A 13,097-nucleotide genomic window follows, 5' to 3' on the forward strand; every position below is an offset into this window, starting at 1 on the left:
ATTATTGCTGAAACTACAGGCCTGATATTCCTTCTCAGTAGTGGTAATGTTTTTCAGGGGATTGCAATAGTAGGTCTTCAACATTCTTGGAGTATATTGGAACTTTATTAGTATAGAAATGCTTAACAGGCTCCTGGGTTTATCCCATGTAACAACACTTCAATTGATAGTTCCTTGTTTTCTGTGTGTATTCTCACACCCCCAAATTCACTAACTTTGAAGTTTATCTTTCATTTGAACTTTTTCCCCCACAAAGAAACCAAGTTTTTGTCAACTCATGAAGCCGATGATACATAAACAACTGTAAAGAGAACCACAAAGCTGAGATGTGTGGTTTCTTTGCTGTCTTCATCTAGACACAATTGTGTCTGTTTCTCATCTCATCCCACCCTGGCCTTACAATAAAAATTCATACCCAGCAGAATTACAAACTGTTAAATCCTCAAATAAATGCCAAAGTCTTGTTTAAAGGCATTCTTTCTTGCCTGCCTTTACCTGTGCTTTGATTTTGAATAGCTTGTGCTGTTTTGAAGCCCTCCTTTCTTAAGTTAAAGTTGACCTGTAGAGACTAAATATAGCACAGGAGGAGTACTTTCAGTGACTTAGTCACAGACCAACAAAACATTTTAATGAATGAATGGGATTCAGTTGTCATTTTGTAAATGATCATCTTTCTTACTTTCCTGATAGGATTTTTAGACCCTGCAGAGGAATTGGAGCTTACCCACATTGTGGAAATGGAAACCACCGAACCTGAGCCAGACTGTGTAGTGCAGCCTCCTTCTCCTCCTGATGACTTTTCATGCCAAATGAGACTCTCTGAGAAGATCACTCCATTGAAGACTTGTTTTAAGAAAAAGTCGGATCAGAAGAGATTGGGAACCGGAACCCTGAGGTCTTTGAGACCAATATTAAACACTTTGCTAGAATCTGGATCACTTGATGGGGTTTTTAGATCTAGAGACCAGAGTGGAGATGAGAGCAGTTTACATGAACCTATGGTGAAAAAACCCCTGGAAATTAATTCACCGTGTCCAACAGCAGAAAACAATGTGTCTGTCCTGATTCCTGATGGGACAAATGTTGGGGGCCAAATACCGGAAGCCCATCCTTCCACTGATGCTCCAGAACAAGTGGTTCCAATCCAGGATCACAGCTTTCCACCAGAAACCATCAGTGGGACAGTGGCTGATTCAACAGCAGGGCACTTCCAGACTGACCTTTTGCATCCGGTTTCAAGTGATATTCCTACTAGCCCTGACTGCATAGACAAAGTCATGGATTATGTTCCAGGGGTTTTCCAAGACAACAGTTTTACAATCCAGTACATTTTGGACACCAGTGATAAGTTGAGTACTGAGCTCTTCCAGGACAAGAGTGAGGAGGCTTCCCTTGACCTTGTGTTTGAGCTGGTAAACCAGCTACAGTACCACACTCACCAAGAGAATGGAATTGAAATTTGCATGGAGTTTCTGCAAGGCACTTGTATTTATGGCAGGGATTGTTTGAAGCATCACACAGTTTTACCATATCATTGGCAGATCAAGAGGACAACTACTCAGAAGTGGCAGAGTGTATCCAATGATTCTCAGGAGCACTTGGAAAGATTTTATTGTAATCCAGAAAATGATAGAATGAGAATGAAGTACGGGTATGTATCATGACAACTTATAAAAACTGCTAAATGCTTTAGAGAAAGTAAAAAGGCTGAAATATGGTAGTTTCTTTCAGTAGTTAAAACCTATATAGGTTTTATTCTTTTTTTTTTTGTCGTTATTCCTTTGGCTTTATGCTATCTTTATTTTTTTTTTAAATGATGCTTGAATGCAGGCTGTTTACCTAACCTGACAATGAAGGTTTTATGATTTGAACAATTCAGATGTCATTTCGTTCAGGGTGCATGTGACTGAGAAGTTGCACATATATTGAATTTTGTATATCAAGTACTAATTTAATCTCACTGGAGAACTTGCTTTTGAAAGACAATCCCATGATAAATCTTATTATAACATAATCAATACCTAATTTGTCTAATTTTAAAATTTTGCGTGTGGAGTAGCTACTACTTTTTTATATTCAATGGCATATCTTTTATTTTTAAAATTTGTTTTAATTATACACGACAATAGAATGCACTATGAGTAGCTGCTACTTTTTTTAAAGGAAAATATTTGGAGATATTTGTGGCCTTTTTCACTTTTAGTAGTACAAACACATTTTCTGTGAATGATTCAGAAGTTCCTCCCATACTTCTGAATCATGCCAGAATACATTAAATCTCTTTTATTAGTTCCTTAAAGCATTTTACTACTAAGTTTCCACAATTCAGTTTTTATTATTTTTCTTTTCAATTCTGGAAGAGTCTTTACAGTGAGTAAAGGGAGGATTTATGTTAATGGAAATGTTTATCCCCTTCATAAAAACTATGCTTGAATTTTGGTTTGCAAAATGTGTTTGTACATAATTCAGTCCTCTTAGTATGGCTGTGTAAGCAGTATTCACTGACATGGAATTTACATTGCCACATTTTAATTTTTCTGTAACTGAATTTTATTTAAAATGAGGAGAATGGTAGTTACCACTTGTAAAGTTGATATGCAAAAATGGCTGTATATAGTACATTCATCTTTCTTTTTCTAAGTTGTTTTTCCTGTAGTGTAGAAGGAGTTAAAAGTGTGGGATATTAATAGATATTTGTGTTTGATCAAGAGAAAGGATTAAAATTTTAGAACACTTTCCATGGTACCTGACTTTGAAGACCTTTAGGGCAACCTTTAACATCATAAATAATGAGTGGCTTGGCCTGGTACTAAGAGGCATAACCCACAGGGGGAGGGGAATTATACTGAGTATCCTAACCCAGGAGGCCAGAGGAAAAACTTCCTTAAGGGTCAAATGTTAACAGAAAAAGTTAAGTTACACTACCCAAGTGTCTGGAGAGTCATCGAATGGTGGCAGTAAACCATTTACAAGTTGTCAAATTCTTAGTCTTGTTTCCAACCTTCTGTATTCTGACATGGTTCCAGAGCATTGTTGGTATTAGGGTTGCTTTGTTGTTGTTTTGTTTTTGGTTATTTTAATTTTTGGTCCCAGTTTAGTATTGATTAAGTGATTTTCTCAGAGTTTCAGTATTTCACTTACATAGTGCCCAGGTCCATGTCTTCTTAGCAACTTAATTATCATGAAACTGGAACTGTGCATCTTGTTTCAGAAGAGAAGTGCGGAACAAGATGATAAATAGTTTAAGGCTCAAGTTTAAAGAAATATAGAAGACCCCTTGGATAAAAGTAAGGTCATGTCAAGAATTTAGTTTTCCTTACTAGAAGTAAGTTGTTTTAATGATTTAATGCACTACAACCCCAGCCCTTATTTCTTAATGCCAACATTGGAAGAGAAAAACATTTCTCATTTTTTCTTAAAAATCTTTTTAATAAGGTATCATTCAAAACCTGTGTTGGCCCCTGAGCTAGCAGTTCTAATTGCTGTGTCAAGGGTAATTAATTTTTTATGTACATACTCTCAAAGCCACTCTAATCTTTCCATCTCCAAATTGCAAAATTCTGCAGAGCAGTAGCCTCCCACTTCACTCTTTCAAATCACATTTCCAGTCTGCTTAGTACTTGAGCATCTTGGTACACTTAGGTTTCTGTGTTTGAATTGTTCAGGAAGAAACTAGCAGGATTATTATGCACTACATTACATTTTGTTACCATGAGCAAATGCAAGACAGTTATTTTGATCCCAGAAGATCTGGGACTTCTTGGGTCATCAGCATAGTGGGTATATTATCCTTTAGTATTTGCTGAAGAATAGATACAAGACCCAAAGCATGCATTGTTGGCTCAATTTATAAAATGGTTGAAGTTGGCACTTGATTTCCAAATCAGTTTTAATCAAGTAAATTAATGTTTATCTGACATTTAGGAGAGGGGAAAAAAGTATGAGTGGCTACTATCATAATTAATATTGTATATGGTCTTGCTCTGATAAAATAGCAAAAAGTAGGAACTGTTGAACAGGAAGAAATAAAGATTGTAAATAGCTAAGTGTCAAAATTTAGGCTTTTGGGAAGTTGACCTGTGGTCACTGCAACCTGGTTTTCCTTGTATTCCAAAGCGATGTTGTGTTTCCTGGCAACAAGATGCAGATAACGGCATGTTGAGCCTTGCTGAGAGATTCACAAACAAGCTGGAGCAGCCCAGGTTCACATGGTTACCACATTATTTGGCTAAAGCTATTAATCTCTGTGGTCAGGCCTGTAGAGCTGGTCTATCTGTGCAGATTGCACATAACCAGGAAGTGTGTGTTCAGCTGCTTATATGTCCAAATCAGACCCAGTAGTATTTGGATTCAGGAACAGTGAATAATGAATGGCATTTGTTTATCCTACTTGTTTTCAATAGTTTATATGATTTGGTAAGTCTCTATACTATAACAACATCTTTTTTTTTTTTTTTTTTTTTGTGGTGCTGGAGATTGAACCCAGGGCCTTGTGCATGTGAGGCAAGCACTGAACCAACTGAGCTATATCCCAGGTCCCAATATAACAATATCTTTATTATGTGGAACTTGGGGAAAGTTCATAGGTCTGGTTCCCTAGCAGAGACAAAAGTTCATAGTTTCAAACTATGCAGATAAATTATTTTAATTTACTTCACAAACAATGTGAGGGTTTAATATCTATGTTATTCTAAATTAGATATATAGTGTTCACTTTGTCAGGAATGAAATTGAAAAGGAAACAGCTCTTTAGGCAAGATAATTAGATATTAAAAACATGTATAATCGGATTTCAGTAATATGTGCTTATTTGGTTCATTGTAATTAAATTTTGATACAATCACCTTTGTTTTCTCACTCTGCTTTTATATGTTTATCTATAGATGTTTATCGTCAGCATCACCTGGAACTTAGTCATATATGTATAAACTCCCCAGATTTGATGCTGAAGTTTTATTTGTTCATGGGATGGGCCTTGAAGATTTTCCAAATATGCAGTTGAGAAAACAACACTGAATGTTGTATTTTTCATTAAGAAAACAGTCTTTAACAGTTTAGCCACTCATCCTTATTAGAAGATGATGTTGTGTTTTTGAAAGAGCCTTGCTATCTCTGTACTCCAGTACTGGTGTGGATAGTTGAAATATTGAAGCAGTATAGATCTTTTCAGCAACCATGATCACCATTGGTTTCACATTACGTTCATTTCAAAGTGTGCAAGAAGTTTTCTGGTTATTGCTACCCATCAAGAAAGGGATACACTGCAAACCATCTTTTGGAGATTACTTGCTGTTTAAAAAATGACTAGTGATGCAATGACTAGTGTTCTAGCTCTGAATTTGCAGGAAGAGGGTAGGAGTGAAGAAGAAAATTGCAAACTGTGAATCTCTGGTTAGTTTTTCTCAGAGTTCTTTTCTTTTGGAGTTAATGTTTATTGAAAAAAGAGAAAGTTTACTTGCTTAAGGCTTAACCTAGAGTGTTGTCATAACCTTAGTTTTTGAGCGATTTTGATAACTAATTGCTCTTAGCAGTCTCTTATTATGTCCAAGAGACAGTCCCATTAGATAACTTCACAGAAACTATGTAAAAACACAAAAGAGAAATTTATATTAATGGTGGTAGAAAGCATTTTTTGGTTGTAGTCTATGTAACTCTCAGTGAATTAATTTAAACTAGAGCAAGCTCCTGACTGAACTGTACTAGAATAGTTAAATTAGCCTAGTTAGCGCTGGCCTGCACAGCTGCGATGATGTATGAACTAATTCATTATGTGTTATTGATAACACTGGAGAGAAGAGAACAGCTGAAACTTACTATGCCTTGTGACTTTTTGGTATTTCTTGAATATACACAGCTGTATGAGTTTGGATTTATTTTAAAAATTCCTGCCTAAGAGAAAGAGAGCTCCATAAGCAAGAACTGTGTTTGAAGTGACTTTCAAAATGTGTGCCTTGTGCTCTCGGATAAAGCAGTCCAATGAATAATTTTTTGTACTTCTTTATGCTGCTATTTACATATGAAATAAAACTAATTAGCTTCTATCTATACTAATCTAGAGAAGTTCCTGGGTCTGTGTAGAGCTATCATGAGAATCAATAGCAATCATTCATTTATTCCCTTTCTGCTTTTCATCAATAAGCAGATTAGACTTTTTGAAGCAGCTGTCACCTGGCTTCAGGTTGGGGTCACTCTTTTCCTGATGTCTATCTATGGTAATGAAAATGAACCTTGCAAAAAGCAAAGATTTATGACTTAAATTAGTTGGAAGAAGTAGCTTATAAGGTTCTCTAACAGTTCCTAAAAATAACTGCATGATAAGTTAAGTATTTTATCATTGAATGGGGTCCCAAGCTTTTATTTTTTTACTTTTTATAAATAATAAAAAGGAATCTTTTGCACATGGTGGGTGTGCAAAAAATGCTATTTTTGACTGATTAACTCTGTTGTGTCCTGTAACTCTATTTCCTATTTCTTGTTAAACCAGAATTTCTAGATTCTAAGATGTACATTCTATCATAAAGCAAAGGTAAATTTGGAAATTCTTCTGTGTATTTGTGTTTATGGTCGTGATCTTCGATTTATTCTAGGTTTGGGGTCTGCTTTTCGCTAATAGACCTCGATTATTGGAAGAATGTTGCTAAAATCCAGCTATTTGAAATTGTGACTATCTTCTTATAGCTTTTTATTTCATCCCATGATTTGAGACTCCCAGATTTTTCATTCTTTGGTAATGATTTTGAATTGCATTTAAATAGGAAGTCAGGTCCTCTTCACCTATGTCAACAACCTTTAATAACTATCACACTCCTACTAGTGAATTGTGGGAGGAAAACTGAGTTCACATGTATAACATTTTTATAAAGGAAAATGAAATACAAGTTTAGAGTTATGATTTTTCTGACACAACTTTCTGAACAGGTGGTTAATATTGGACACTGGTAAATTAAAAAATACTGTAAAAGTAGTAGAGCTCTGGTTTTATATTAAGTCTGAGAGTCTTGAGATAGCAGTGTGAGTGATTTTGTATCTTTGAAAAAAAGACGAGAAGGCTGAAGATTGAGCCATTTTCTATTTCATTCTGGGTTTGAAATTGTTAGGTAATAGTCTTAAGATCTTGGGTTGAACTGTACTTTGCAACACCACAAACACAGACTGTACAAAGGAATAAAATACATCTAAAGTTTACAATTTCTAGGAGCATATAAACCACATTTCATACATGAAGGGAACTTCTTGAACTAAATATTGCTTACTTTTATATTAATGTATGCCTGCTTTTATATTTAGATTATTTACCTAAGTGCTTCCTAGGAATTATATTGCATATAGTCTTTCCCCTATTTAAAATTTCTTCCTTCAAGTGTTAAACCTCATCCAGCCTAAATTCTGAAACTATAATTGAAAGCCTTACATTAAAAAAAAATTATTTTTAGTTGTAGTTAGACACAGTGTTATTTGATTTATTTATATGTGGTGCTCCCCTCACCTGTGCTAGGCGAGCACTCTACTGCTGAGCTACAACCCCAGTCCAAGCCTCATATTTTTTAATGCAGTTAATTCCTTCTTTGTAGAAGAATTTGAAATTACAAGTGATAGGTTCTGAAATACATTTTGAAATTTTTGCAAACTTTATGTAAAATCACTTATTCAACTTGGTTTTTGAAAATATTTATAGTCTGTACATAAAATTTTTGATGTAAATAGTCCTGTGATCTGGAACCTCAGAAGTTGATGATATTAATAAACTTTAGTTGTCAAGTGTGAAACTTCCAATTTTTCTTCCTGACCTAACCAGTTACTATTACTAAGACAAGCATAGAAGAGAGCTAACTAAGCATTAATATTTGCTGTTTCTACACAACAAAATGTCTGTCTCCTCAGGCCCTTTTCAGTCCTTCTCTGGTCACTGCTGTTTACTTACTGGTAACATCCGCTTGACCACTAAAGAGCCTTTGCATGGTCATCACAATGAAAGGATAAGCTCTTGTAAGAGTGAGAATGCTAGAGTGACTGTTCCCTTTCACACTGGTCTGCAGAAACCAGTGACTTTCGAATTGTGTGTACCACAAAAAGTTGTGTAAGGAGCATAGTAGGAATCTCTCATGACTAAATTATCTGAGAAAGAGTTCAGTAAATTTGTATTCTTTATGCAAATGGAAGTCCTCTGTCTTGGTGGTATTGTTCCTGAGCATGAGGAAGAGTTTGTGTCATGTTGGTTGAAGCAGCACTATTTATAATGATGGAAAATGTTTAGTTTAGGCTGTGTATAACAGGAATTTCTCTATTACATTAGGTTTTTGTTCCCCCTTTTTGTATTAATTAAGGGATTTTTATTTTGTTCCTTCTCATATGATATATGGCCATAGAGTTCTTCGCTTGAAATTTTTACTAGCACTGAAGTAGTGAAGAATGGCGGGAATGAGGAGCCCAAGGGTGAACTTTGTTCTATTGTGTGTGCTTTCAGAGTGTGGTCTAACCCTGTGATCTTCATTGCTCCCATAGCTGATCAGGGTAGACAGCAGGCAAACTGCATAAAATACCCTCAATAAGTTCCTGCTGCTTTGTTCTTAGGTTTCTGTCACCTGGTTTAGCTCTTTCATTTCCAGGCATTGGGAAAGGAAAACTAAGCACTGAAGAAATGCTGGATTTGCCTTTCAGATTTAATTCTAATCCAAATAGAAGAGAGACATCCTTGAATCTGGATAGAGGATGTGAAATTGAAGAAGCTTTGCTTGCTTGCTTTCTGACATTTTTGATTATCCGAATGCTGCCAGACATCAGTAGCATAGTGTGAAGTGGTCTATGGATTAATTTAATATTCAAAAAATTTTTAGACTAATGTTTCGGAAAATCTTGGTTTATAGACTCTCTTTCTTCCAGAAACAATTACTGATTGAAGATAAGGTGATCATGGTTTACAAAACATAGACAGGAAAAACATCTATCTCTTAATATCTTTTCAGTGGGAAACTGCTCACCCCATTTACTTGAATAACTATCATTGATGAATTTGATGTAGTTTGTTTACAGTCAGATCACAAGTCTACTACAAGCTGTTTATTCATCTCTGGGTTCTCAGCACCAATACATAACAAGCCAATAGTGAACATGTTTCTAGTTATTTCACTGACCAGTTAAATTTATCTGGATTAATGGCAGGGAGGAAGATAAAACTATTAAATATGAGAAAATTCTGAGTAAAACCTTTTTAAAGTAGTCATTTGTTTAATTTAAGTGTCAAAATTTAAGTGTCAAACCAGAAGTAAATTAAGCTAATAGATTAGATCTTGCTAGAGATTAGTAGAGGATGTTTTATGATAATTTTTATAATTAGTATTTTGTTTATGTGTAAATGAGTTCTGAATTGCTTAAGGTTATTTGAAAACAACATACTTAAGCATTTTACATTTGCATGTTATAGGATTTTATATATGCTATACTATACTATTGATTTTATACTTATGTAAGAAAGTTTTATATAAAAAAATTTTAGTCCTCTTTAAGTACTGTCAAATTAAAAAAAAAAAATTGAGGTTATCAGTATTTGTGCCTTGAATACAAGGGAGAGACATTTTGGTCTATTTTGAGGTAAGATAGAAATCTCTCAGTTTTAAAAATATTTCATTTTAAAAGAAAGATTCATTTTCATAAAAATCTGTAACTGCATAATTTAAGGTAGTATAAGGCATGTTATGAAATTTTTAAGCACAAATTTTAAAAACCAGTCTGCTTTCTATTCCAGCTGTTCTTGTAGAAGTTAAGTCTCACTTCCTCGTTAGTCCACAGTTGAAGCTTGTCTCACTGTAGTCACCTTCTACAAGTTTCAGGACATGTGATTGAACTTGGATCACAGTTAAGACTGTATGATATTTCTGGTATCTTCAGGGTACAAAATTTAATCCCATGACTTCATAAATAGGTAGCAGTGAGTCTTCTAGTCTCGTAAGTATAATTTTTATTTAAGACTTACAGAAGATTTCAGATTTATTAACATCTTGTTAGAAAGCATTTTGTGGATATGTGTTCTTTTGCATTGATCTGTACTTTTATAATTAAAAAAAAAAAAAAAAACAAAAAAACAGCCTAACAGTCTCTTTTCCTTGTGTGGTAATGTAATTGCTTTCAGTGGTTGCATGTGTGGCAGTGGTGGGTAGGGGGTTCAACATATGGCCTTACTTATTAGCTGGTTAACAAAACATTCTCATGAATTTGATGGCCAGTGCCTTAGTACCAAAGCTTTTTGAGAATAAGCTGTGCTAGCTGTGTTATATGTTTGTTTAGATACCTCATTCTTCTGGAGAATATGCAATTACAAAAATGTAAAAAATCAGATATTCTTTCATTTAGGAAACTACCTACTTCCCCTTTCTCTCCTATTTCTTATTCTTTTTTTCTATTCTCTTCTGGAATGACTTGAATACAATAGCTTAAATGTCTCACATTTTGTAAATCAGACATAGGGTTTAGCAGACAGATAAATATGATTCCAGATAGTGTCCCTCTCAGTAACTGGCTGTCTTCTCAGAAATTCACCTGCTTCCACAATGTTCCAGGAGGGACCAAGGCAATAGAACACAACAGCCAGAATTTTATCTAATCATTTTTAAAAATTTTAAAAAATTTGTTCTAAAAATAGTTATACATGAAAATATAATGCATTTTTGACACATCATCTATAAATGGAGTATAACTTCTCATTCTTCTGGTTATACATGATGTAGAATCACACCTGTCATGTAATCATATATGTACATAGAGTAATAATGTCCTATTATCCTGCTACACCCATACCCACTCCCCTCCCTTTGCTCCCCTCTGCCTAAAGCAGAGTACCTCTATTTTTCCCTAGCCCCCCTCAATGTGAATTAGCATCTGTGTATAGACCTTTGTTTTGGGGGGATTGACTTATTTTGCTTAACATAATCTTCTGCAGCTCCATTCATTTACCTGAAAATGCCATAATTTCATTTCTTCTTTAAGGCTGAGTAATATTCCATTGTGTATATGTACCACACATGTATTTATCTGTTGAAGGGCATCCAGGTTGGTTCCATAGTTTGGCTATTGTGAATTGAGCTGCTATAAACATTGATGTGGCTATATCACTGTATGCTGATTTGTTTAAGTCCTTTGGATATAAACCAAGGAGTGAGATAGCTGGGTCAAATGGTGGTTCCATTTCCAATTTTCTGAGGAATCAGCATACTGCTTTCCACAATGGTTGCACCAGTTTGCAGTCCCACCAGCAATGTATGAGGTGTACCCTTTCCCCCACATCCTTGCCAACATTTATTGTTGCTTGTATTCTTTTTTTAAAATAATTTTTAGTTGTAGATGGACACAATACCCTTATTTTATTTATTTATTTATTTATTTATTTATTTATTTATTTATTTATTTATTTATTTTTATGTGGTGCTGAAGATCAAACCCAGGGCCTTACATGTAAGGCAAGTGTTCTACCACTGAGCCATAATCCCAGCCCCTGTTTGTATTCTTGATAATTGCCATTCTGACTGGAGTGAGATGAAATCTTTGAGTAGTTTTGATTTGCATTTAATACTGTTACCTACCCCCAAGTCTTTTATTGAGATATTTAGAAAGATGAGCTAAATCCGTAATTCAGGTTTTTTTTTTTTTTTTAAGCTAACAGATGTGAAAACTGGTCATTAATGGCACAGATCTTTTTATTTATTTATTTATTTTTTAGAGAGAGTGTGAGAGACAGAGAGAGAGAATTTTTTTTTAAATAAATAAATATTTATTTATTTAGTTAGTTCGTTTTCGGCGGACACAACATCTTTGTTTGTATGTGGTGCTGAGGATCGAACTCGGGCCGCACGCATGCCAGGCGAGCGCGCTACCATTTGAGCCACATCCCCAGCCCCCCATAATTCAGGTTTTTATGTTAATAGTTTTACCAAGTGATCTAAACCTCGGTAATTCGATCAATCAGGGTCTTTTCTTAGAGGTAGGCCGATTTTAATTCAGTTAACATTTGATTCTTAGTCTGCCCATAACTACTGAGATCCATAAGTATACTGATATAAACTCCCAGTATTGATATATGAGTATGTCTGTCTGCAGCTACTTACAGATGAAAAGGGGAAAAGTCCAGTTGTTACCAAGAGCCAATGTTGTTGTATAGAAATTAGAGTCTTAACCTCTGGTGAACATGGAAAGATGTTGCACTGGATGTAAGCATTTAAAAAAAAATTATATATATATTTTAGCTTTAGGTGGACACAATATCTTTATTTTATTTTTATGTGGTGCTGAGGATTAAACCCAGTGCCTCACGCATGCCAGGCGAGTGCACTACTACTTGAGCCATATCCCCAGCCCCTGAATGTAAGCATTTATAAATAAGTTTTATTACCTCCTCCAACAGTTTTGTTCTATTTGTTTGAGGCAGTGTTAGCAAAAGTCTTTATTAGTAACAGAATAATTGTCAGTTACTATGCTTCCAAAGCAGAAAGTTATGAGTATATAGTTCTGTGAGGTTTAGTAACTACACTGCTTTCACAAAATGTTGGTATTGTATATACCATGGCTTTGATTCTCATCAATTTGTAACATATGTGAAGGGGATGTATAAGCTGCCAGATATAGCCCAGCATTACTAAATGAGTTTTGAAACATCAAAGCCAGGTATCAAAAGTCTACTATATTTTGTACGCCTGTGAAATTTCTTTAGCAGCAGTAAACATATCCCATCTGCCAAGCCTGTCTCCAGCCAGTAGCAGAAGAGTCTGAATACTCTCCAAAGTGCACTTAATCATTCTATGGTTGTGACTGTTGGTGTGGGGAGACATTTTCACTTTATATCATAGTAATAAAATAAGACCTACTAATTGTGACTGGTTAGTTTATTAGGGTATGTTAATAGTTCAAGGTCACAGGTTTATCCTTGTAGAAACCAGTTTACTCTTACAGGCAGGATGCCAAGTTTCCAAAGTCTAACTGATCTGGTTAAAACTAACTAGAATGGTATTCAGAAAAGTTTATACTTAATTGGCCTTTGCTGAAGTCTGAGTTCTATATTTTATTTACATCATTTTCCCACTTAAACATGTTCCGCCTCTTGTAATTTCTGT

At 34.9% G+C, this 13,097-nt stretch overlaps 1 protein-coding gene across 1 annotated transcript in view; it reads left to right on the forward strand.

The window, feature by feature from the left end:
- The window catches only part of Tiparp (TCDD inducible poly(ADP-ribose) polymerase), a 29,515-nt gene that overhangs the window by 1,447 nt on the left and 14,971 nt on the right, over positions 1-13,097 (forward strand). The window contains exon 2 of the mRNA XM_076867364.1: positions 691-1,651. Coding sequence (XP_076723479.1) covers positions 738-1,651 — 914 coding nt within the window. The 5' untranslated portion in view covers positions 691-737. The remainder of the gene's footprint in view (positions 1-690; positions 1,652-13,097) is intronic.

This window comes from Callospermophilus lateralis, chromosome 10, assembly GCF_048772815.1.
Source record: "Callospermophilus lateralis isolate mCalLat2 chromosome 10, mCalLat2.hap1, whole genome shotgun sequence".
Classification (NCBI taxonomy): domain Eukaryota; kingdom Metazoa; phylum Chordata; class Mammalia; order Rodentia; family Sciuridae; genus Callospermophilus; species Callospermophilus lateralis.